At 43.7% G+C, this 25,982-nt stretch overlaps 1 protein-coding gene across 1 annotated transcript in view; it reads left to right on the forward strand.

Moving 5' to 3' along the window:
- Positions 1-25,982, forward strand: part of LOC140478663 (uncharacterized) — a 298,481-nt gene that overhangs the window by 115,799 nt on the left and 156,700 nt on the right. Inside the window, exons 15-19 of the mRNA XM_072571895.1 lie at positions 10,536-10,595; positions 19,987-20,031; positions 20,295-20,348; positions 20,456-20,497; positions 23,123-23,207. Coding sequence (XP_072427996.1) covers positions 10,536-10,595; positions 19,987-20,031; positions 20,295-20,348; positions 20,456-20,497; positions 23,123-23,207 — 286 coding nt within the window. The remainder of the gene's footprint in view (positions 1-10,535; positions 10,596-19,986; positions 20,032-20,294; positions 20,349-20,455; positions 20,498-23,122; positions 23,208-25,982) is intronic.

Below are 25,982 nucleotides of genomic sequence, written 5' to 3' on the forward strand. Positions count from 1 at the left end.
GACTTCCTGAGGTGGGCATCCCATTGAGTAGCCCCACAGCACTGGCTGGCAATGCTACCAGGGAAGGTGAACACTGATGAAGCAGGAAGGTAAGTGTGAGAACGCAGAAAAATGGGGGTCCTTTGGAAAAACCTACTTAAAATGTAAATCAAGAGAAGGGCCCTGGTTGTTCTGATCATCAGTGTGGAGGAGAAACCCTCCAGGAAGGATTTGGAATGTGGATATAGCCTTTATACTCTCTTTGAATCAGTGACACATGGCACCATTCGCTCTCAGACCTCATGTTTGCTACTGGAGTGAGGCGTGGGTCCAATGGGGGAAACTGTTGACGGGTTCTGAAAACAGCCCCTAAGGGGGATCTTCATCAACCTAATTGGCTGTCTGTTTGCATAGATCAGGATGTGGATTCCCATGGTCTAGATTAGAGTGGTGCTGGAAAAGTCTGGTATTCTTGATCTGATATTCCTGATGAAGGGCTTTTGCCCGAAACGTTGATTTTACTGCTCCTTGGATGCTGCCTGAACTGCTGTGCTTTTCCAGCACCACTCTAATCTAGACTCTGGTTTCCAACATCTGCAGTCATTGTTTTTACCTGTGGATTCCCATGGCAGCTCATCCCTGCGAGCCTTATACAGAGTGGGAACATCAGGGTGCCATCCCAACCCACAACTGTTTAAATTTCCACTCTCAAAAATAAATCTGACTCCATCACAAAACTCAGCTCCATGTGTCCAATGCCAAGTCCAGAAGGTTCTCTGCTTTGCCTCTGATCTGCTCCAGTTTGATGGTTTGGTAACTGCATGCACAGAAACTACATGGCTGAGTATTAAAGAGCATTCTTTAAAAGTTCCATGGGACTCTAATTCCAAACCTTACAGAGAGGTGGCATGTTGGTGACCATTGCCACTGACCTTAGTACAATACATTAAACTAATTGGCCAGCACTAGTATGCTGTATATTGTGCCCTGATACCGAGGCTGTGATACAATGAGAGACTGTGAAGAAAGGGTAGAATGATGTACCTACAGAGAACAGTATAATGCATCATAATGGAACAATAAACTACCAGAGGCAGACAGCAGCTGCTTTCAGGTGAGAGGAAATCAATACAGGCCACAAACAACCAGCAGACACAAACAATAGCTATCTTTCCAATGAGCAAGCTTTGTAGCAATGTAAATCACATGGTAGTGCATGGTCAGCAATGCAACACCCTCTCCTCGCCCGAAAGCATCCACCCCATCTTCCCATGGTCCCTTTTGAGGGGTGCAATACCTAAGAACCAGAACATCTTTATAAAAAAATGATAGAAGCCACTGTGCACCTTCAAACCAAGCACAGAATCCCATCCAGAAACTGTGAGCCTATTGTGAAGACACATATCACGGAAGAGAGAATTGGACAGTGTAAGAATGTTACTGTACACGTCAGTGCACCAGGCATCTTCAGTGGTGGCGATGATGAAGCAGGTTAATTTGCTCATATCAGCAATTGTAAATCAATCAGCAAAGCCTACAAACCATACTTCAAATGACAGATCCTCTTCAGTTGGCAGAAGCAAAGTTAATCCTCCTTTAAGGATGTGAAGTAATTTTCTAAGAAATATTAATCGAAGTAAATAATTGAGTTTACTTATGCTTCTTGTCATTATTTTGAAAAATATCAATACAAATAATTTTCAGAGTGAGGAGTTTCAAAGATTTCATAAGCTGCTTGAAACTGAGCCAGCAGTCAGGCACAGGTAAACAGGAACATTATTAGAAATTGAGAGCCTTGTTGAAACAATAACAAAAGGAAAGCCATTGCACTGAAACATGCAGTTGAACACTGAACAAAGAACAATACAGCGCAGTACAGGCCCTTCGGCCCTCGATGTTGTGCCGACCTGTGGAACCAATCTGAAGCCCATCTAACATACACTATTCCATTATCATCTATATGTTTATCCAATGACCATTTAAATGCCCTTAAGGTTGGCGAGTCCACTACTGTTGCAGGCCGGGAATTCCTTGTCTCTACTATTCTCTGAGTAAAGAAACTACCTCTAACATCTGTCATATATCTATCACCCCTCAATTTAAAGCTATGTCCCCTCATGCTAGCCATTACCATCCAAGGGAAAAGGCTCTCACTGTCCACTCTAACTAACCCTCTGATTATCTTATATGTCTCAATTAAGTCATCTCTCAAACTTCTTCTCTCTAACGAAAACACCTCAGTTCCCTCAGAATTTCCTCATAAGACCTTCCCTCCAGACCAGGAAACATCCTGGTAAATCTCCTCCGCACCCTTTCCAAAGCTTCCACATCCTTCCTATAATGTGGTACACAATACTCCAAGTGCAGCCACACCAGAGTTTTCTACAGCTGCAACATGACCTTGTGGCTCCAAAACTCAATCCCTCTACCAATAAAACCAAATAGACCGTATGCCTTCCTAAATACCCGATCAACCTGGGTGGCAACTTTGAGGGATTTATGTACATGGACACAGAGATCTTTCTGCTCATCCACACTACCAAGAATCTTACCATTAGCCCAGTACTCTGTATTCCTGTTGCTCCTTCCAAAGTGAATCACCTCGCACTTCTCCACATTAAATTTCATTTGCCACCTCTCAGCCCAGCTCTGCAGCTTATCTATGGCCCTCTGTAACTTGCAACATCCTTTCGCCCTGTCCACAGCTCCACTGATTTTAATGTCATCCGCAAATTTACTAACCTATCCTTCTACACCTTCATCCAGGTCATTTACAAAAATGAAAACAACAGCAGCCCCAAAACAGATCCTAGTAATTGAATTCCAAGATGAGCATTTTCCATCAACCACCACCCTCTGTCATTGTTGTGGTTCTGTTCGCCGAGCTGGGAATTTGTATTGCAGACTTTTTGTCCCCTGTCTAGGTGACATCCTCAGTGCTTGGGAGCCTCCTGTGAAGCGCTTCTGTGATCTTTCCTCCGGCATTTATAGTGGTTTGAATCTGTCGCTTCCGGTTGTCAGTTCCAGCTGTCCGCTGCAGTGGCTGGTATATTAGGTCCAGGTCGATGTGTTTGTTGATAGAATCTGTGGATGAATGCCATGCCTCTAGGAATTCCCTGGTTGTTCTCTGTTTGGCTTGTCCTATAATGGTAGTGTTGTCACAGTCAAACTCATGTTGCTTGTCATCCGCATGTGTGGCTACTAAGGATAGCTGGTAGTATCATTTCGTGGCTAGTTGGTGTTCATGGATGCGGATCGTTAACTGTCTTCCTGTTTGACCTATGTAGTGTTTTGAGCAAGGACTGCACAAAATACTACATAGGACAAACAGGAAGACAGCTAACGATCTGTATCTATGAACACCAACTAGCCACGAAATGATACTACCAACTATCCTTAGTAGCCACACATGCAGATGACAAGCAACATGAGTTTGACTGTGACAACACTACCATTATAGGACAAGCCAAACAGAGAACAACCAGGGAATTCCTAGAGGCATAGAATCTGTGGATGAGTGCCATCAACAAACACATCGACCTGGGCCTAATATACCGGCCTCTGCAGCGGACAGCTGGAACTGACAACCGGAAGCGGTAAAGACAAATCACTATAAATGCCGAAGGAAACAATACAGAAGTGCTTCACAGGAGGCTCCCAAGCACTGAGGATGTCACCTAGACAGGGGACAAAACGTCTGCAACACAAACTCCCAGCTCGGCGAACAGAACCTCAACAACGAGCACCCGAGCTACAAATCTTTTCACAAACCTTGAACCCTCTTGTCATTTTTCTGCTAGCCAATTTCTGATCCAAACCGCTAAATCACCCTCAATCCCATGCCTACCATAGTGAACATTATCAAACACTTTACTGAAATCCATATACACCACATCAACCGCTTTACCCTCATCCACCTTTTGGTCACCTTTTCAAAGAACTCAATGAGGTTTGTGAGGCACAACCTATCCCTCACAAAACCATGTTGACTATCCCTAGTCAAATTATTCCTTTCTAGGTGATTATTTTTCTTATCTCTTATAATCCTTTCCAGCACTTTACCCAAAACCAAATATGGCTCACTGCTCTCTAATTACCAGGGTTGTCTCTACTCCCTTTTTTGAACAACATTTGTTCTCCTCTAGTCTTCCAGCACAATTGCTGTAGACAATGAGGACATAAAGATCAAAGCCAAAGGCTCTGCAGTCTCCTTCCTGGCTTCTCAGAAAATCCTAGGATAAATCCTATCCAGCACTGGGGAATTATCTAATTTCACACTTTCCAGAATTGCTAACACCTCCTCCTTTTGAACCTCAATCTCATCTAGTCAAATAGTCTGTATCTCAGTATTCTCCTCAACAATGTTGTCTTTTTCCTGTGTGAATGCTGATGAAAAATATTCATTTGGTGCCTCTCCTATCTCTTCTGACTCCATGAGCAATTTCCCACTACTGTCAATGACAGGCCTTAATCTTACTCTAGTCATTCTTTTATTCCTGCCATACTCATAGAAAACTATAGGGTTTTCTCCGATCCTCCCTGCCAAAGACTTCTCATGTGTCCCCCCCCAGCTCTTCTTAAATCTCTTTTTAGGTCTTTCCTGGCCGACTTATAACTCTCAAGCACCCTAACTGAGCCTTCACATCTCATCCTAACATAAGTCGCCTTCTTCCTCTTGACGAGAGATTCAACTTCTTTAGTAAACCACAGCTCCCTCACTCAACCACTTCCTCCCTGCCTGACAGGTATTTACTTATCAAGTAGCTGTTCCTTGAATAAGCTACACAGTTCAATTGTGCCCATTCCCTGCAGTTTCCTTCTCCATCCTATGCATCCTAAATCTTGCCTAATCGCATCATAATTGCCTTTCCCCCAGCAATAACTCTTGCACTGCATTATATACCTGTCTCTTTGCATCGTCGAATTGTGGTCATTATCACCAAAGTGCTCATCTATCTCCAAATCTAACACCTGGCCTGGTTGATTGCCCAATACCAAATCCACTGTGGCCTCACCTCTTGTTGGCCTGTCTACATACTGTTGAACAAAAACTTACCCATCGAAAGTACTTGAACTATCGTATTTCCAGTCAATATTTGGAAAGTTAAAGACCCCATAACAACTACCCTGTTACTCTCACTGCTATCCATAATTTTTTTTGCTATCCTTTCCTCTACATCTCTGGAACTATTCAGAACCCTATAGAAAGCTCCCTATAGGATGACCTCTCCTTTCCTGTTTCTAACCTAAGCCCGTACTACCTCAGTAGACAAGTCCTCACACATCCTTTCTGCAGCCGTAATACTGTCCTTGACTAACCTCCCCGTCTTTCACCATCTTCTCTGTTCTTACTGAAATATCTAAATTGCGTAACTTGCAACAACTATTCTTGTCCCTGCTTTATCCATGTCTCCAAAATGGCCACAACATCAAAGACCCAGGTGTCAACCCATGCTGCAGGTTCACCCACCTTATTCCAGATGCTCCTGGCATTGAAGTACACACACTTCAAAACACCTTCCTGTGTGCTGGTACACTCCTGCAACCTTGAAACCTGAGCTCTGATTTCAAAAGTTTCAACCTCCTGTATACTGGAGTTACAATTCCAGTTCCCACACCCCTGCTGAACTAGTTTAAACCCACCTGAAGAGCATTAGCAAATTTCCTCCCCAGGATATTGGAACCCCTCTGGTTCAGGTGAATACCATCCTGTTTGTAGAGGTCCCACCTTCCCCAGAATGAGCCCCAATTATCCAGGTATCTGAATCCCTCCCTCCTGCAGCCACGTGTTCAACGCCTCTCTCTCCTTATTCCTCACCTCGCTAGTATGTGGCAAGAGTAACAAATCAGAGATAACAACTCTGCTTGTTCTTGCTCTAAGATTCCACCCTCACTCCCTGAATGTCTGCCTTACATCCCCATCCCTTTTCCTCCCTATGTCGTTGGTGCCTATGTGGACCATGACTTGAGGCTGCTCCCTGTCCCTCTTAAGGATCCCGAAAACACGATCTGAGAACATCACGGATCCTGGCACCTGGGAGGTAACGCATCAACTGTGAGTCTCTCTCATTCCCACAGGGCCTCCTGTCTATCCGCCTAACCATGGAGTCCCCAATGACTAATGCTCTGGTCATCTCCCCCCCTTCCCTTCTGAGCAACAGGGACAGACTCTGTACCAGAGACCTGGCTTACCCTGGGAAGACTTACCATGGCTTATCCTGGTAAGTCTCCTCCCACCACCAACAGGATCTAAAACGGCATACTTGTTGAGGGGAACGGCCACAGGGGATCCCCGCACTTCCTGCCAGTTCACTTTCCATCCCCTGTCAGTAACCCATCTACCTTCTTCTTGTACCTGAGGTGTAACTACCTCCCTGCAACTCCTCTCAATAACCCCCTCAGTGTTGAGGAGTTCTGTTGCAGGAATTCTCACCCACCATAACTTTAGCACAAAAATTGTTGTGACTTTAGAAGAACAGCACACAACAGTGGCTAAGTGGTTAGCACTGCTGCCTCACAACACCAGAGATTCAAGTTCGATTCCAGCCTCGGGCGACTGTCCGTGTGGAGTTTGCGCATTCTCCCCGTGTCCGTGCGGGTTTACTCTGATTTCCTTCCACAGTCCAAAGATGTCCAGGTTAGGGTAAATTGGCCATGCTAAATTGCCCATAGTGTTCAGGGATGTGTAGATTAGATGCATTAGTCAGGGGTAAATATAGGGTAGTGGGTGTGGGTGACTCTTCATAGGGTCTGAGTGGACTTGTTGGGTGAATGGTCTGTTTCTACAATGTAGGGATCCAATCATTCTACAATTCAATTTAAAAAAAGGGAATCTCCACAAAACTCACCATCTGTGTCTTTTTGGCGAATATATTGACAGTGACTTATTGATACATGAATGAGAAATGAAAAAATTAACATTTCATCTCCAATTACATATCACCCGTAAATATAACTGTTACATTCAATCACTTCACTTGCTAACAATTACGTAGAGTTGCTGGTGTCGGACTGGGTGTGGACAAGGTCAGAGGTCACATGACACCAGATTATAGTCCAGCAAGTTTATTGAAATTACATGCTTTTAGAGCGCTGCCCCTTCATCAGGTAAAGTGAAAAGAAGCGCACAGGCACAGAGTTTATAGGCAGAGAGAGTAAAAGATCATACAAGTGGTGTGAGTGGAGTGTTGACAGGCTGAATAACAAGTCTCTGCAGGTGATCAGAAGTGTCAGATGGTGTGAGTTAATTGTCAACAGCTGAATAGCAAGTGAAGGAATGACCTACAATCTGATCAACTGAAGCACAGAGATAACCACAAAAAATTAAACTAAGATGGTGCTGGAGACAAACCAAATGGCTGGAACAATATGATAAGTATAAGGGTTGCATGGCAAGGGATTAACCAAAGGTGAACAAACTAATTAAGGTAGAGCGATTATACCAAATTATCAAGGTGATGGTGTCAAAACAGGACAGTCAGGAAGATTTTCTAAACATAGGATAGTATGACAGGGTTATGTGTCGTGCGACATGAACCCCAGATCACAACTGAGGTTGTCTTTGTGGGTACGGAACTTAGCGATCAGTTTTTGCTCGGTGATTCTCATTCCCACAGGAATGTTATGTATCTTGAAGGCCACCTTGGAGGACGTTTACCCAAAGATCGGAGGTTGAATCTCCTTGACTGCTGAAGTGTTCCCTGACTGGGAGGGTACATTCCTGTCAGGAAATTGTTACGCAGTAGCCATTCATCCATTGTCATAGTATCTGCATGGCCTCACCAATATTCCATGCCAACTTTGCCTGCAGTGCATGAGGCAGACAATATTGGTAGAGTCTCATGAGTATCTGACGTGTATTTGATGGGTAGTGTTGTCATGTGTGATAGCAGTATCCATGCCGATGATTTGCATGTCTTGTAGAGGTTGCCGTGAATGGGTTCCATGGTGTTATGGTCAATGTTGAACTGAAGGCTGGGTAGTGTGCTGCAATGGGGTGGTCTGTTTAATATTTGGCAGTCACTTGGAGGTGAGAATTGGAGGCATAGGGATGATCTTGGCAAGATGTTCATCATTATCGATGACATGTTGAAGGCTGCAAAGAACATGTCATAGTTTCTCCTCACCAGAGAAGTTCTGAATGACGAAGGGTACGCTATTGGTAGAGTCCTGTGTCTGTCTTCTGAGAAGATCATTGCAGTTTTCTGCTGTGGCACGTCAGAACACATGACCAATGTGTTCAGCATCATATTCTGTGAGGGGGTGAGGGTGTCTTTCTGCATCTTCAGGTGTTCACCACGTTCCTCCTTGTCTGAGTAGATCCTGTGTATAGGCAGAGCTTGTCCATAGGGGATGGCTTCTTTAACATGTCTTGGGTGGAAGCTCGAGAAGTGCAGCATCATGAGATTTTCCGTGGGCTTGTGGTAGATTGAGGTTCTGAGGTGTCTGTCCATGATGGAGATATAAAAGGGACCTAAGGGGCAACTTTTTCACACAGAGGTTAGTGCATGTATGGAATGAGCTGCCAGAGGAAATGGTGGAGGCTGGTACAATTACAGCATTTAAAAGGCATCTGGGTGGGTATATGAATAGGAGGGGTTTGGAGGGATATGGGCCAAGTGCTGGAAAATGGGACTAGATTAGATTAGGATATCTGGTCGGCATGGACAAGTTGGAGCAGCCATGGGGTTTAAATTTGCACCCCAGTACACCAACATCTCCATGCATAAGGTTGAGAAAGATTTCTTTGCTGCACAGGACCTCCAACCAATGCTATACATCAGATACATTAATGACATTTTCTTCCTCTGGACTCATGGAGGAATCACTGAAACAACTACACAATATCAACAAGTTTCATCCCCCCATCAGACTTACCATGGACTACTTTTCAGAATCAGTCTCACTCTTGAACACATGCATCTGCATCAAGAATGGACACCTCAGAACCTCACTCTACCACAAGCTCACGGATAACCTCATGATGCTGCACTTCTCCAGCTCCACCCAAAACATGTTAAAGAAGCCATCCCCTATGGACAAGCCCTCCATATACATAGGATCTGCTCAGACAAGGAGGAATTCCAAGGACACCTGAAGATGCTGAAAGACACCCTCATAAGAACGGGATATGATGCTCAACTCATCGGTTGCCAGGTCCAACATCACACAGCGAAAAACTGCAACAATCTCCTTGAAAGACAGATACAGGACACAACCGATAAGGTATCTTTTATCACCCGGAGCAGAGAAACTATGTTCTTCACAGTCTTCAAAATGTCATCGACGACAACGAACATCTTGCCAAGATCATCCCTACGCCTCCACTTCTTGTCTTCAAACAACTGCCAAACCTTAAATAGACCTTTGTTTGCAGCAAACTATACAGCCTTCAGAACAACATCAACCACACAACCCTGCCACAGTAAACTCTACAAGACATGCCAGATCACTGACATGGATACTATCATCACACATGGGAACACCAGCCACCACATACACGGCAGATACTGATGTGACTCTGCCATTGTTGTCTACCTCGTACACTGCAGGCAAGGATGCCCTGAGGCATGCTGTATTGGTGAGATCATGCAGAGACGCTACAACAACAGATGAATGGACATCACGCAACAATTTCCTGACAAGAGTATACCCTCCCAATCAGGGAACACTTCAACAGTCAAGGCATTCAGCCTCTGATCTTTGGGTAAGTGTTCTCCAAGGTGGCCATTGAGAAACACAACAATGCAAAATCACCGAGCAAACACTGATCACCAAGTTCCAAACCCATGAAGACAACCTCAACCATGATTTTGGGTTCATGTCACACTATATGTGACCCCACCATGCTGTTGTGTATCTGTAAAATCTTCCTCACTGTCATGTTTTAACACCATCACCTTGATAACTTACGATCTCGCTACCTTAATTAGTTTGAACAGTTTTGGATTACTTGTTACTTTGGTTAGACCCTTGGCATGCAACTTTTATATCTAACATGTTATTCCAGCTATTTGCTTTGTCTCTAGAACCATCTTTTTAAAAATTTTTTATAATTATCTCTCTGCCTCAATTAATCAGATTGTAGGTCATTCCTTCACTTGCTATTCAGCTGTTGACACTTTACTCACACCATCTGACACTTTTGATCACCTGCAGAGACTTGTTATTCAGCCTGTCAACACCCCACTCACACCACTTGTATGATCTTTTAATCTCTCTGCCTATAAACTCTGTACCTGTGTGCTTCTCTTCACTTTACCTGATGAAGGGGCAGCGCTCCTTGAGAAAGCTTGGGATTTCAAATAAACCTGCTGGACCATAACCTGGTGTCGTGTGACCTCTGACCTTGTTCACTTGTTAAGGAGGAACATTTCGATGTAGTCAACTACATATTGATTTAGTCATAATTTGAATTTTAAAAAAGAATGTAAATAACACAGTAAATTTTGGAAATAACAAAATGTCTTTATTTGCATTAGTCAGCTTGTACATGCCAAAGGCAGTAGATGCTGTTTGCAGTTTGATAATAAAATATTTCCTGATTTAATTTGCAGGGCTCTGTCACACCTGGATGGAAGGGAGATAAAGGAGAACGAGGGGACCCAGGGGCCCTGGTAGGAAATAGTTTCCAGAAATAGATCTGAATATTTCAGGGGGAAAACATTCTGCACTTAGTAATCACTGTTCTCTTGCATATTTATTAATTATGTTGTTTAAGACTAGTGAAAAGGAAATGGTAACTGAAAGACGGATTTAGTGTCAGGATAGTTTTGGACTAAATTTTCATCCTATCGACAGGATATAAAACTGCTGTTGCAGATCAGCTGTTGCAGGAAATTTGTCTGGTTTTGATTTCTATTGAGATGAAAACCAGGGTTTCTGTCAAAGCGGCTCATTGATACAAGCTATAGTGTCAAGCATCTACTACATTCTATCTAAATAGGGAGCTACGTTTCAAGTATAATTAACTAAAGAAGCTGTGCTAGGTACTTTTGTATCTAAGTTGGCTCGGTAATTGGTGACATTTAAACTTTTCACTATACTCATTGAGTACCTGTGACAATAAAGGCTATTCTATTCTGGAAAATATTGGAGAGCAAGGAATGAATTAACAGTTTCAATTAAATGTAGGTGACCATATATACAGTATTGTGTGTTTACCGTGACTTATAGATCATATAATAGTCAATGGTTTGAGTGGGTCTGAAGACTTTAGAGTTTCATACCAGAACATGGAGGGAATGAATGTTTGTGGATGTGGTGCCAATCAGGCAGGTAGCTTTGTCCTGGATGGTGTATTGCTTTCTGATTATTGTTGAAGCTGCACTCATCCAGGCAACTGGGGGGTATTCCATCACCCTCCTGACTTGTGCCTTGCAGATAGTGGACAGTCTTTAGCAAGACAGGAAGTGAGTTACTTGATGGAATATTCCCAGCCAATAATCTGCTCTTGTCACCGCTGTATGGTCCAATTCAGTTTCAATGGGAGCCTCCAGGCTATTAATAGTGGGGTATTCAATGACAGCAATACCCCCCATTGAATGTCAAGGGATGATGGTTAGATTCTCTCTTTTATTTTATTGATTGATAGGATGTGAGTGTCACTGGCTCGGCCCATTATTTATTGCCCATTCCACATTACTGTAGGTCTGGAGTCACACGTAGGCCAGACCAGATAAGGATGGCAGTTTCCCTGGAGGGCATTAGTGAACCAGATGGGATTTCCTTCACAATTGGCAATGGCTTCATGGTCATCATTAAACTTTTAATTCCAGATTATTATTGAATTAAAATTCTCCCATCTGCCATGGTGGGTTGCAAACTCAGGTCCCAGAACATCACTTAGGTCTCAAGGATTAAGTGCCAAGTGGTTATACCACTAGGCCATCATCTATCCTTCACCACCCCCACCGCACCGCCCCCCCCCACTCCCGTTTATCTCTCCACCCTGGAGGCTCCCTGCCTTCATTCCTGATGAAGGGCTTTTGTCCGAAACGTCGATTTTTCCTGCTCCTTTAATGCTGCCTCACCAGCTGTGCTTTTCTAGCACTAATCCAATCTAGACTTTTGCCATCACCTATCCTTCATCACTGACCTCTTGTTGGAGGTGGGCTTGCCTAGCATTTTGTGGCGTGAATGTCACTTGCAACTTTCCAGCCTGAGCCTGGACATTGTCCAGATCTTGTTGCAGTTGGACATGGACAGCTTCAGTATCTGAGGAGTCGTGAATGGTGCTGAACATTGTGCAATCACTGGCGAACATTCCCAATTCTGATGTTATGATGAAGGGAAAGTCATTGATGAAGCAGCTAAAGATAGTTGGGCCTAGGAACTCCTGCAGAAATGTCCTGGAGCTAAAATGACTGACCTCCAACAACTACAACCATCTTCCTCTGTACCAGGTATGTGTATGAATAAAAACAAATTACTCCAACCATTGGAGAGTTTTCCACAATTCCAGTTGAGCAAGAGATCATTGATACCACTCTTGGTCAAATACAGCCTTTCTAGCCAGGGTTGTGACTCTCACTTTTCCTCTGGAATTCATTCTTTTTCCTGTTTGAACCGAGGCTGCATTGAGGTCAGGAACTGAGTGGACCGAGGCAAACCAAACTGGGTGTCATTGAGCAGGTTATTGCTGAGTGGGTCAATAAAATCTGCAGCAGGTCAAACAGCATCGGAGGAGCAGGCAAGTCGATGTTTTGGGTCAGGACCCTTCCTCAGAACTCGGGAGGGGGAAGGGAGCACAGAAATAATTGGAGGAAGGCAGGTGGGGCTAGGGGAAAGATGGGTGGGATGGTGGTAGGTGGATGCAGGTAGGGGGTGATTGTGATCGGTCAGTGGGAGGGGTGGAGCAGATAGGTGAGCAGAGAGATCAATAGGTTAGGTCAGGTCCAATGAAAGTCTGTTTTCCATTGGAACCGTTCACTCCGCAACTCCCTCATCAGTTCCACGCCTCCCACCAGCCTCTCATTCACACCCGGCACCTTTCCCTGCAACAGCATGAACTGCAATGTCTGCCTTTACACTTCCCCTGTCACCTCCATCCAAGGCCCCAAACAATCATTCCAAATCCAGCAGAGATTCACCTGCACTACTTTTAACCTGGTGTATTGCATTCATTGTTCCCAATGTTGACTCCTGTACAACCGAGAGACCAAGTGCAGACTTGGGGACCAGTTTGCAAGCATCTGCTTTCTCTATGCTCCAATCAACACCATCTTCCGGTTATCAGCCATTTCAACTCCGCCCTCCCACACCATTGACAACACATCCATCCTGGGCCTCCTCCACTGTCAAAATGAGGCCACACCTAAACTGATGGAACAACACCTTATATTCCACTTTGGGAGCTTAAAGACCAATGACCTCAACGTAGAGTTCACCAGCTTCAAAATCTCCCCAATCTCAGCTTCATCCCACATCCAGCCCTCCCGCACCTTCTCGCCTCCTTGACTTGACCTATCTGTCCATCCTCCTACTCATCTATCCACTCCACCCTTCCCACTGACCAATCACAATGACTCCTACCCGCATCCATTTATCACCATCCCACCAAGCTTGCCCCCCAGCCCCACCCTCCACCCTCTATTGATTTCTGAGCTGCTTTCCCCCTCCTCAATCCTGATGAAGAATCCTGACCTGCTATGTCGACTTTTCTGCTCCTCCTATGCTGTCTGACTTGCTGTGTTTATCCAGCTCCCCATTTTATCGACTTCCAAGCATCTGCAGTCCTTACTATCTCCAAATTGCTGAGCAAGTGCTGCTTGATAGCACTGTTAGTGATACCTTCCATCACTTTACTGATGATCGAGAGTAGACTGATGGGATGAGAATTCGTTGGGTTCGACTTGTCCTGCTTTTTGTGAACAGGAATCTATCTGGGCAATTACAATGATAATTGCTTATACTGCCCAAGGGGCAGCACTGAAAGCTGAAGCATGCCGTAAATGGAACAGAGATGTGGAATGAGGGTTCTTGAAGGCTGTCACAGGCTAATGTCTGTGGATGTAGGGAACATGGAGTGTGCCCTGAGATAGAACAGTGGGCGGAAGGGGAGGAATTGGGAATTGCAAAACCTTCGCCCACACTACTCCCATCACCTCCGTCCAAGGACCAAAAGGATCCTTCCACATCCGACAGAAATTTGCCTGTACCTCCACCAATGGCGTTTACTGTATCCGTTGCACCCAACATGGTTTCCTCTACATTGGGGAGACAGGACGCCAACTTGCAGATCGTTTCAGAGAACATCTCTGGGATAGCCATAGCAACCAATCCCATCACCCTGTGGCTGAACATTTCAACTCCCCCTCCCATTCCACCAAGGACATGCAGGTCCTGGGCATCCACCATCACCATAACCCTAACCACCCGACCCCTGGAGGAAGAACGCCTCATCTTCTGCCTTGGGACCCTGCAACCACACGGGATCAATGTGGATTTCAATGGCTTCCTCCTTTCCCCTCTCTCCATATTATCCCAGTCCCAAGCCTCCAATTCGTCACTGCCCTCCTGAGCTGTCCATCACTTTTCCCATGTATCCGCTTCACTCTCCTCTCCGACCTATCACCTTCTCCCTCACCTTCATCTACCTATCGCTTTCCCAGCTACAATCCCTCCAGCCCCACAATCCCCCCTCCCATTTATCTCTCAGCACCCCGGCTCCCAAGCCTCATTTCTGATGAAGGGCTTATGACCGAAATGTCAATTTTCCTGCTTCTCAGATGCTGCCTTACCTGCTGTGCTTTTTCAGCACCACATTCTCGACTCTGACCTCCAGCATCTGCAGTCCTCACTTCTAAGATAAGCTCTGCATCCTGTTATTGTCTTGTGGCAACCTACAACTGCCCTCTACACTAACAACAACTCCACCAACCTTTGTGTCATCAGTAAACTTACTAACCTATTCTTCCGCTTCCTCATCCAAGTCATTTACAAGGATCAGAAGGAGCAGAGGACTCAGAGCCAACCACTGGTCACCGAGCTCCGGGCTGAATACTTTCTGTCTACCACCACTCTCTGTCTTCAATGGGCCAGCCAATTCTGTACCGAGATGGCCAAATTTCCTAGTATCCTATGCCTCCTTACTTTCTGAAAAAGCCCACCATGGGGGTGCCTTATCAAATGCTTTGCTAAAATCCATGTACACCACACCCATTGTTCTAACTTCACCAACGTGTTTTGTCACATCCTCAAAGAATTCAATCAGGTTTGTGAGGCATGACCTCACAAAGCCATATTGACTATTTCTAATCAAACTATGATTTTCCAAGTAATCATGAACCCTGTCTCTCAGAATCCTCTCCAATACTGGTGCCTGATGTCCAACATGGAGGTTGTTTGGATCTGAATCCAACAGTTCCTTGTTGAGTTTTCCCAATGTCAACTTTGTTTGATTCATTTGGTTAGATGGAAGACTGAATATTAATGAGGTCAGTTGTGCTGTTCACAAGGCGTTCAACAATTGGATACAAAATTGTCTTGATGGTAGGAGATAGAGGATGGTGGAAGAGGGTTGTTTTTCAGACAGGAGGTCTGTGACCAGCAGTGTTCCACAAGGACTGGTGCTGGGTCCACTGTTGTTTGTCATTTACAGTATATAAACAATTTCGATGAGAATATGGGGAGCTTGGTTAGTAAGTTTGTGGATGACACCAAAATTGGTGGCATAGTAGACAACAAGGAAGGTTATCTAAATTTACAAAGGAATCTTGATCAATCGGGCCAATGGGCTGACTAGTGGCAGATGGAGTTTAATTTAATTGAGTGCGGGGTGTTGCATTTTGGTAAGACAAACCAGGGCAGCACTTACAAAGTAAATGGTAGGGCCATGGGGAGTGTTGTAAAAGAGGGCAAAGATAAGGTGAATAGCACAGGTCTTTTCCCGCGGGTTAACATGTTCAAAACTAAGGGGCATAATTTTTAAGGTGAGAGGAGAAAGGTTTGAAGGAGAAAGGTCTGAAGGTTGATAAGTCCCCAGGGCCTGATGGTCTATATCCCAGGGTACTGAGGGAGGTGGCTCGAGAAATCGTGGATGTGCTGGTGATTATTTTCCAGAGTTCGATAGATTCAGGATCAGTTCCTGCGGATTGGAGGGTGGCTAATGTTGTACCACCTTTTAAGAAAGGTAGGAGAGAGAAAACAGGAAATTATAGACCAGTTAGTCTGACCTCAGTGGTGGGAAAGATGCTGGAGTCTATTATAAAGGATGAAATTACGACACATCTGGATAGTAGTAACAGGATAGGTCAGAGTCAGCATGGAGTTATGAAGGGGAAATCATGCTTGACAATCTTCTGGAATTTTTTGAGGATGTAACTCTGAAAATGGACGAGGGAGATCCAGTAGATGTAGTGTACCTGGACTTTCAGAAAGCTTTTGATAAAGTCCAACTTAGGAGTTTAGTGAGCAAAATTATGGCGCATGGTAATGGGGCCATAGTACTAACTTGGATTGAAAGTTGGTTGGCTGATAGGAAACAAAGAGTAGTGATAAACAGCTCCATTTCGGAATGGCAGGCAGTGACCAGTGGGGTACTGCAGGGATCAGTACTAGGACCGCAGCTTTTTACAATATATGTTAATGATATAGAAGATGGTATTAACAATAACATTAGCATGTTTGCTGATGATACTAAGCTGGGTGGCAGGGTGAAATGTGATGAGGATGTTAGGAGATTACAGGGTGACCTGGACAAGTTAGGTGAGTGGATAGATGCATGGCAGATGCAGTTTAATGTGGATAAATGTATAGTTATCCACTTTGGCAAGAACAGAAAGGCAGATTACTACCTAAATGGAATCAATTTAGGTCAAGGGGCAGTACAGAGAGAGCTGGGTGTTCTTGTACACCAGTCAATGAAGGTAAGCATACAGGTAAAGCAGGTAGTGAAGAAGGCTAATAGCATGCTGGCCTTCATAACAAAAGGGATTGAGTATAGAAGCAAATAGGTTCTTCTGCAGCTGTACAGGGCCCTGGTGAGACCACACCTGGAGTACTGTGTGCAGTTCTGGTCTCCAAATTTGAGGAAAGACATTCTGGCTATTGAGGGAGTGCAGCGTAGGTTCACGAGGTCAATTCCTGGAATGGCGGGATTACCTTACACTGAAAGACTGAAGCGACTGGGCTTGTATACCCTTGAGTTTAGAAGACTGAGAGGGGATCTGATTGAGACATATAAGATTATTAAAGGATTGGACACTCTGGAGGCAGGAAACATGTTTCCACTGATGGGTGAATGTCGAACCAGAGGACACAGCTTAAAAATACGGGGTAGACCATTTAGGACAGAGATGAGGAGAAATTTCTTCACCCAGAGAGTGGTGGCTGTGTGGAATGCTCTGCCCCAGAGGGCAGTAGAGACCCAGTCTCTGGATTCATTTAAGAAAGAGTTGGATAGATCTGATTGTGGAATCAAGGGTTATGGAGATAAGGCAGGAACAGGATACTGATGAAGGATGATCAGCCATGATCATATTGAATGGTGGTGCAGGCTTGAAGGGCAGAATGGCCTACTCCTGCACCTATTGTCTATTGTCTATTGTCTATTTAAAAGGGAATGAGAGGCAACATCGAGCTTGGATCGTATGTGGAATGAACTGTCAGAGAAAATGGCAAATGTAGGTGCAGTTACAATATTTAAGAGACTTTTGAATAGGTATATGAATAGGAAATGTTTAAAAAGGATATGGGCCAAGTGCAGGCAAATAGAACAAATATAATTTGGGAAAAATTAGTCGGCGCAGACAAGTTGTCATGATGGGACTGTTTCTGTGCTATATGACTCTGTGCATTTCTACGTTAATCCAGACATTTCACCACTGATTTGATTTGATTTATTATTTTCACATATACCAAGATGCAGTGAAAAAAATAGTTTTGCACGCTAACTAGTCAAATCATACCTTATTGATGTATATCAGGGTAACAGAACAGAATGCAGAATTATAATGTTACAGCTACAGTGAAGGTGCACAGAAACATTAACTCTAATATATGAGAGGTCCATTCATAAGTCTGATAACAGTGGGGAAGAAATTGTTTTTAAATCTGTTGGGTACATGTTTTCAAATTTTTGTATATCCTGTCCAATGGAGGGGGTTGGAAGACATTATAACTGGGGTGGGAGGGGTCTTTGATTATGTTGGTTGCTTTCCTAAGACAGCAGGAAGTGTAGACAGAGTGGGATGGAAGATGGGTTTCGTGATGGATTGGGCTGTGTTCACAGCTCACTGTAATTCAATGTGGTCACGGGCAAAGCAGTTGCCATATCAATCAGTGATACATCTGGATAGAATGCTTTCTGTGTTACATCTATAAAAATTCAGAACAGTCATTGTGGACATGTCAAATTTCCTTAACCTTCTGAGGAAGTAGAGATGTTGGTGAACTTTCGTGCCTGTAGCACGAATGTAGCTGGACCAGGATAGATCATTGGTGATGTTTACTCCTAGGAATGTGAACTACCCTCTCGTTTTGAATTGAATTGAATTAACTTTAAGACCATAAGACATAGAAGCGGAAGTAAGGCCATTCAGCCCATCGAGTCCACTCCGCCATTCAATCATGGCTGATGGGCATTTCAACTCCACTTACCCGCATTCTCCCCGTAGCCCTTAATTCCTTGTGACATCAAGAATTTATCAATCTCTGTCTTGAAGACATTTAGCGTCCCGGCCTCCACTGCACTCTACAGCAATGAATTGCACAGGCCCACCACTCTCTGGCTGAAGAAATGTTCCGCATTTCTGTTCTGAATTTACCCCCTCTAATTCTAAGGCTGTGTCCACGGGTCCTAGTCTCCTCGCCTAATGGAAACAATTTCCTAGCGTCCACTTTATTGTCACATGTACCCAAATGAGTACAGTGAAAAGTTCATATGTCACCTCTTACAGCACCATCTTAGGTACAAAGGTACCTAGGTATAGCTTCTTTAGTTACAAGATCTCAGAAAATAGAGAAATAAAAAGTCCATCATTGTAGAAATAGAAGTTCAGAACATTGGTCTTCCAACACAGACTACGATGGCACCTAGCAACCAGTCCACACTGAGCCTTAGCTCCAAACTGTGCTGGGCTTCACCTTGAGGCTCACGAGGCTGGGAGATTGCTTTTAAATTCCCTTGAGACCACGTTGAGGCTATGTCAGGCCAAAGACCACCACATACTGCCACATGGCCAAAGACCACCACATAGATGACTGCCATGCTAGGCTGAGAGGACGCCATGCTAGAAGGCCACCACACAATCCTGAGATACCACCATGACAACAGTGAGGCTGCCACAGGGGGCTGCTACGCCAGGTCGAGAGGTCCCCTCGTCCTGTCTGTGCTGAGTCCACGAGTCGTCGGATGGTGGGAGTTGTCACAGGCCAGGCTACTCAACTTTAGAGAAAATACCTTTGCTATTCACCTTATCTATGTCCTTCGTAATTTTATAAACCTCTATAAAGTCACCCCACAACATGCTATGCTCCTGTGAAAAAAATTCCCAGCTTATCCAGACTTTCCTTATTACTCAACCCTAAGAGCACGCCACTCAGGAAAAACCCAAACGATGGCGCGAGTTGCTCCTAACGTCAAAATGGGCCTCACCACAACTGTCCCTTGTTTCTGTTGTACATCTCACCAGAACCCATTTCCCAGACCCATGTAAGATTTTGCCCAGACTCTCCATAGGTATTTTAGGGGAAAGAAAAGAATTAACAAGGTGAGAGCTGAGCTTACAGAAAGCCAGTGAAAGGTGAAATAAACACTTATCATGCATCAGCTTTACCAAAAGCTGCAATGAACATTCAGTAACAGCAATAAATGAGGAAATAGAGGGAAAGGAAGAATTTCGGATAATTATTTTTTGCACCAGAATTTATTGTTGGTGATAGATTTAAATCGAGCTTATCTCTGTAACTAATAATCTACATGTGCTCCTTTTTATTTATTTTCTCGTTGAAGACATTATTTATAGAGTTGTGAATTGACTTGATTAATGTTTCTATTCTTTTTAGGGGAAACCAGGTAAAGATGGGAATCCTGGAATCCCAGGGATCCAGGTTGGTCTGACATACATTAATAATAAAACCTAGTCATTCGTCAACTCAGCTATTTGCATAAGGTTTTTGATTTTGTAATTGTTTTCAATTGAGAAAACCACTCCTTGATAAAAAATGATTTAATTATTAATATTATTCAAGTGACCAATTGGGTAACTGATATGAAGTGTCTGAAATTTAGACATCTATTTCAAAACTGCAGCTGAATACTGCCATAAGGAAGTGACCTGTTGTCAGCTGTCATGTGTTTTCTGTTATCTCAGGGATTGAAAGGTGATCCAGGTTATTTGGGATTTCCAGGAAGAAATGGAGCACCAGTAAGTTTCTTTGCATTCTATTAACCAATACAGTAAAGTTTCATAACAATCATGTAAAGCTATATATATTTAATGAGTTAACATGCAAAATTATTATTTTAATCTAGGGAATTAAAGGGGAAGTTGGCTGTCAAGGACCACCTGGTCCAGTGAGTAATAACCTGCATTTAAAAATTTTTCTCTACCATGTATTACTTTAAGGTTTAGTTTCAAGATCAATGTTTTCATCCCTCTCTCTTAATCACCACCTCATCACCACCTGGAAACAAAAGGGATTCGAGTTTTTACTGACAGTATGGAGCCACATGCTGCATAAAGGTCATGCCCAATATCCTAGCAACAGAAATAGGCTATTCAGCCCCTCAAGTCTGTTCTGACATTCAATTAGATTATGACTGATCTGTGACTAAGAACAAAGAAAATTTACAACTCAGGAACAGGCCCTTCGGCCCTCCAAGCCTGTGCCGATCCAAATCCACTGTCTAAACCTGTAGCCCATTTCCTAAGGATCTGTATCCCTCTGCTCCCCACCTACTCATGCCTCTGTCCAGACGCATCTTAAATGAATCTACCGTGTCTGCCTCTACTACCTCTGCACGCAACATGTTCCAAACGCCCACCACTGTCTGTGTAAAGTAAGACTAAAATAAGACTAATTCCTTTTACCTGCCTCTAGCCTATATCTCTTCATAGCTTTGCCGAACAAAAAATGATCTATCTCAGGTATTAAAATAACTGATCCAGCATTCATTGTTGTTTGTGGAAGAGAGTTCCAAATCTATACACTATTTGTATATAGAAGTGCTTCCTAACGTCTCTCCTGAACTAGTTCTCAAAGTTTGCTCCCTGGTTCTAGAATCCCCAACCAGTTTATCTTTATCGACCCTGTCTTTTCCCATGCAAATAAGAACTTCAAATCTTCAAGTAAGACTTGATTCTGGTGAGAACTGTTTCAACATAAACACTTCACCTCTCAATTTCATAGAACATAGAACATTACAGCGCAGTACAGGCCCTTTGACCCTCGATTTTGCGCCGAACTGTCATATCAATCTGAAGCCCATCCCACCTACACTATTCCACATATGTCCATATACCTGTACAATGACGATTTAACTGTAATTAAAGTTGGCAAATCTACTACTGTTGCAGGCAAAGCATTCCATAGCCTTACTACTCTCTAAGTAAAGAAACTTCCTCTGACATCTGTCCTATATCTATCACCCCTCAACTTAAAGCTGTGCCCCCTCATGCTCGCAGTCACTATACTTGGAAAAAGGCTCTCCCTGTCCACCCTATTTAACCCTCTGCTTATCTTATATGTCTTATATTTCCTATTTACCTTGATTCTGAATTGTGTTTTGATGAAATCCTGTCAAGTTTAACAAAGCACATGAATTTACCAGAGCAAGGTCAGCCTCTGGGCTTCCCAGTTTCAGATATTTTGGTGGGCCTCCTGTGGGATTGACATCTCTGCCATGGACCTTGACAGGAGGTGGAACTCAGTGACAGGCCCCTGGCCCCTCTCTATACCCACATACAAGAGGAGACTGCCCACGGGACGGGCTGACCAATTACAAAAAAATTCCAGAAAGATCAATTCAATTTTCTGTACAGCTTTAGGTTTTATGATTTCCTTCTCCACGTGTCACAGAAATAGACAGCCATTTCCAGTTATCAGCATTGGCACAGCATAAATCTTTGGACGTATGTTATATGGTATCTACCAATCTGCCTGTTGCATTTCAAATACTTCCACAAAAAGCAGAGTCATTAGGGACATTTAAGCACCTACTGGACATGCGCATGGACAGCAGTGAATTGAGGGGAGTGTAGGTTAGGTTATTTTATTTTACATTAGGATAAATCCTCGGCACAACATTGTAGGCTGAAGGGCATGTTCTGTGCTGTACTTTTCTATGTTATATGCTCTATTCAGCCAACAATTTTTCCATTTCCTATCAGTTCGGGAAGCAATTCCAGGAGCTCTCATTGCACTTTCTCTAGACAGTTATTAGAGAGATTTTTGATAGACAAGGGAGAGCTTATTGCTAGGGTAGACAGGAAAATGGACTTGAGACCGCAACCAGATCAGCCTGATCGTATTGAATGGTGGAACAGATTCAAAAGGCTAGGCAGCCTGTGTTTGTATACACTGTACTCTTGCTCCTCTTTTGGGGAGGCTATGGCCCAATGGCATTTTGCTCAACCAAGAATGCAGAAACTCAGCTCATGATTTGAGGACCCAGGTTTTAATCCAACCACAGCAGATGGTGGAATTTGAATCCAATTTTTAAAACCCTGGAATTAAAAATCTACTAATGACTGTGAAACCAGTGTTAATGGTTGGGAACACCTGGTTCACGAATGTTCTTTAGGGTAGGAAACTGCCATCCTTACCTGGTCTGGCCTGTGTTTGACTCCAGACCCACAGCAATGTGGTTGACTCTCAACTGTCTTTGGAAATGCTCTGGTATGCCACTCAGTTCAAGGGCAGCTAGGGACGGGTAATAAATACTGGTCAGCCAGTAACATCCCAATTCCATGAATGAGTAAAAAAAAACCCAATTCCATGAATGAGTAAAAAAAAACCATGCCTTATGGTTTTGAGGAGCAAGTAGAGTAGCTCCTGAGAAAATTATTTCTGTTGTCCACTGAAATTATCCCAAAGAGATTGACTAGTTCCAAGGGAAACCCTGGTCATTAAATGCAACAGAATCCCACTGTAGAATCTGATTCTGAGAGCCCAGCATTGCCTTTGTGTCTTTTGGCAGCAAGTTGAAGGAGAAGATTCCTGTGACAAAGGAGAACGTGGCGATCCAGGTGCTACAGGACCCAAAGGACGACCAGGATTACAAGGTTATGATAAATTTCCTCTACATGAATGACTCAAAGTTCTGGTTTATCACCTACACACAATATATAGGTTAATTAACCCTTTAATTGAAGGAAAGGTATACTGGCATCTGGCATTCACTAGGTCAATGCTAGATATGGAGGAACTGTCTTATGAGAACATGTTGAGTAGTTTGGGCCTGTACTCAGTGGAGTTTAGAAGAATGAAATATGCAAGACTTTGACAGAGTTTCACAGGGTAGATGCAGCAAGATCAGTTTTCCTTGTGAGAGCGCGTCAGATATAATCTCAGAATAAGGGCTCTCTCATAAGGCAGAATTTCATTTCTCAGAGAATACTGAATCTGCAGAGGGCTGTCAAGGCTAGATCATTCAATACATTCAAACCTGAGATAGACAGATTTTTAATCAATAAGGGAATCAAGGATTACGGGGAAAAAGCAGGAAAGTGGAGTTGAGGATTATCAGATCAGCCATGACAATGGAGCAGACTTAATGGGCTGAATGGCCCACTTCTGCTCCTATGCCTTTGTGGATTACTGTAGGCTGTTATGGAGTGGGAGAAAAAACAGCTATTTCTTTTCTCAAGGAAGAACATAAAGAACGAGGAGCAGGAGTAGGAAATTGATCCCCTTGAGCGTTCTGAGCCATTTAATACAATCCTGGCTAATCTCACCTCAGCCTCCACTCCACTTTCCTGCCTGCTCTCCATGACTCTTCAACCCATTGCTCATTAAAAATCTATGTCCTCCTTAAACTTACACAATGTCCCAGCATCTACCAAACTCTGAGACAGTGTCTTCCACAGATTCACAGCCCTTTCAGAGAAGCAATTTCTCCTTAACTCTGGTTAAAGTCTGTTACCTCCTTATCCTAAAAGTATGACCGCTTGCTTTGTTTTCAACTGTCTATACATGACTGGTCATCCTCTCTGACTCAATGACTCAAAGTTCTACCTTATCACCTGCACTCAATATATAGGTCAATCAATCCTTTAATCTAAGGAAAGATATACTGACATCAGCAACAATCCATTGCTTTCCAGGGCTTATGATTAGCCATTACGTTTCCCTGTTTTATATCTGACTAGATTAACACTTAGAGTCATAGAGATGTACACCACAGAAACAGACCCTTCAGTCCAACCCGTCCATGCCAACCAGATATCCCAACTTAATCTAATCCCATTTACCAGCACTTGGCCCATACCCCTCCAAACCCTTCCTATTCATATACCCATCCAGATGCCTTTTAAACGTTGCATTTGTACCAGCCTCCACCACATCCTCTGGCAGCTCATTCCGTACACATACCACCCTCTGCATGGAAAAGTTGCCCCTAAGGTCCCTTTTATATCTTTCCTCTCTCACCTTAAACCTATGCCCTCTAGTTCTGGACTCCCCGACTCCAGGGAAAAGACTTTGTCTATTTATCCTTGTCTATGTCCCTCATGATTTTGTAAACCTCTATAAGGTCACCCCTCAGCCTCCAACGCTCCAGGGAAAACAGCCCCAGCCTGTTCAGCCTCTCCCTAGAGTTCAAATCCTCCAACCCTGGTAACATCCTTGTAAATCTTTTCTGAACCTTTTCAGGTTTCACAACATCTTTTCAATAGGAAGGAGACCAGAATTACACACAATATGCGAAAAGTAGCCTCACCAATGTCCTGTACATCTGCAACATGACCTCCCAACTCCTGTACTCAATACTCTGACCAATAAAGGAAAGCATACCAAACACCTTCTTCACTATCCTATCTACCTGCAACTCCACTTTCAAGGAGCTATGAACCTGCACTCCAAGGTCTCTTTGTTCAGCAACACTCCCTCAGACCTTACCATTAAGTGTAGAAGTCCTGCTCTGATTTGCTTTGACCCTACTTTTGTCCCCTGCTATGCCTTATTGTGTTTTCCTTGATGAAATGTCACCAAGTTAAGCCTTTGTTTTTCTAACAGCTATCTTTGTCTCCCTCCATCCTGGATTGGACATCCAGGTTACTTGCCCCAAAGCCAGCAAACTTGGTTTTGAATGTTCTGACCAGTCTCTGGGGATGGAAGTTTCTCCTCCCTGAGGTGGTGAGGGCACTGGTGAGAAACGTGCAAAAATACAAAGGGTATTAAACAAAAATCAGAATCTGTACATCCAAAAAGCGTTGGTGATTTTCTCCTCCAGCCTTAAATGTTAAAACTGAAGTCATTGGGTTTGTGCTAAGAAAGCAATCTGAAGTAAACAGAGGCTGTTTGCAATTGAACAGTGGCTACCTTATTTCCATGCATCTGCATTCCAAGAGAGCCTAACTTACCTTCTTTATATGTCACTTCCAATGCTTCTCTCCTTCTTGATCAGTGCATGGTTAGGAACATGGGACTGGGATATCATAGCAATTACAGAAACATGGCTCAGGGATGGGCAGGACTGGCAGCTTAATGTTCCAGGATACAAATGCTACAGGAAGGATAGAAAGAGAGGCAAGAGGGGAGGGGGAGTGGCATTTTTGATAAGGGATAGCATTACAGCTGTGCTGAGGGAGGATATTCCTGGAAATACATCCAGGGAAGTTATTTGGGTGGAACTGAGAAATAAGAAAGGGATGATCACCTTATTGGGATTGTATTATAGACCCCCCAATAGTCAGAGGGAAATTGAGAAACAAACTTGTAAGGAGATCTCAGCTATCTGTAAGAATAATAAGGTAGTTATGGTAAGGGATTTTAACTTGCCACACATCAACTGGGACTGCAAAAGTGTTAAAGGTTTAGATGGAGAGGAATTTCTTAAG

This window comes from Chiloscyllium punctatum, chromosome 6 (assembly GCF_047496795.1).
Source record: "Chiloscyllium punctatum isolate Juve2018m chromosome 6, sChiPun1.3, whole genome shotgun sequence".
In the NCBI taxonomy this organism is placed as follows: domain Eukaryota; kingdom Metazoa; phylum Chordata; class Chondrichthyes; order Orectolobiformes; family Hemiscylliidae; genus Chiloscyllium; species Chiloscyllium punctatum.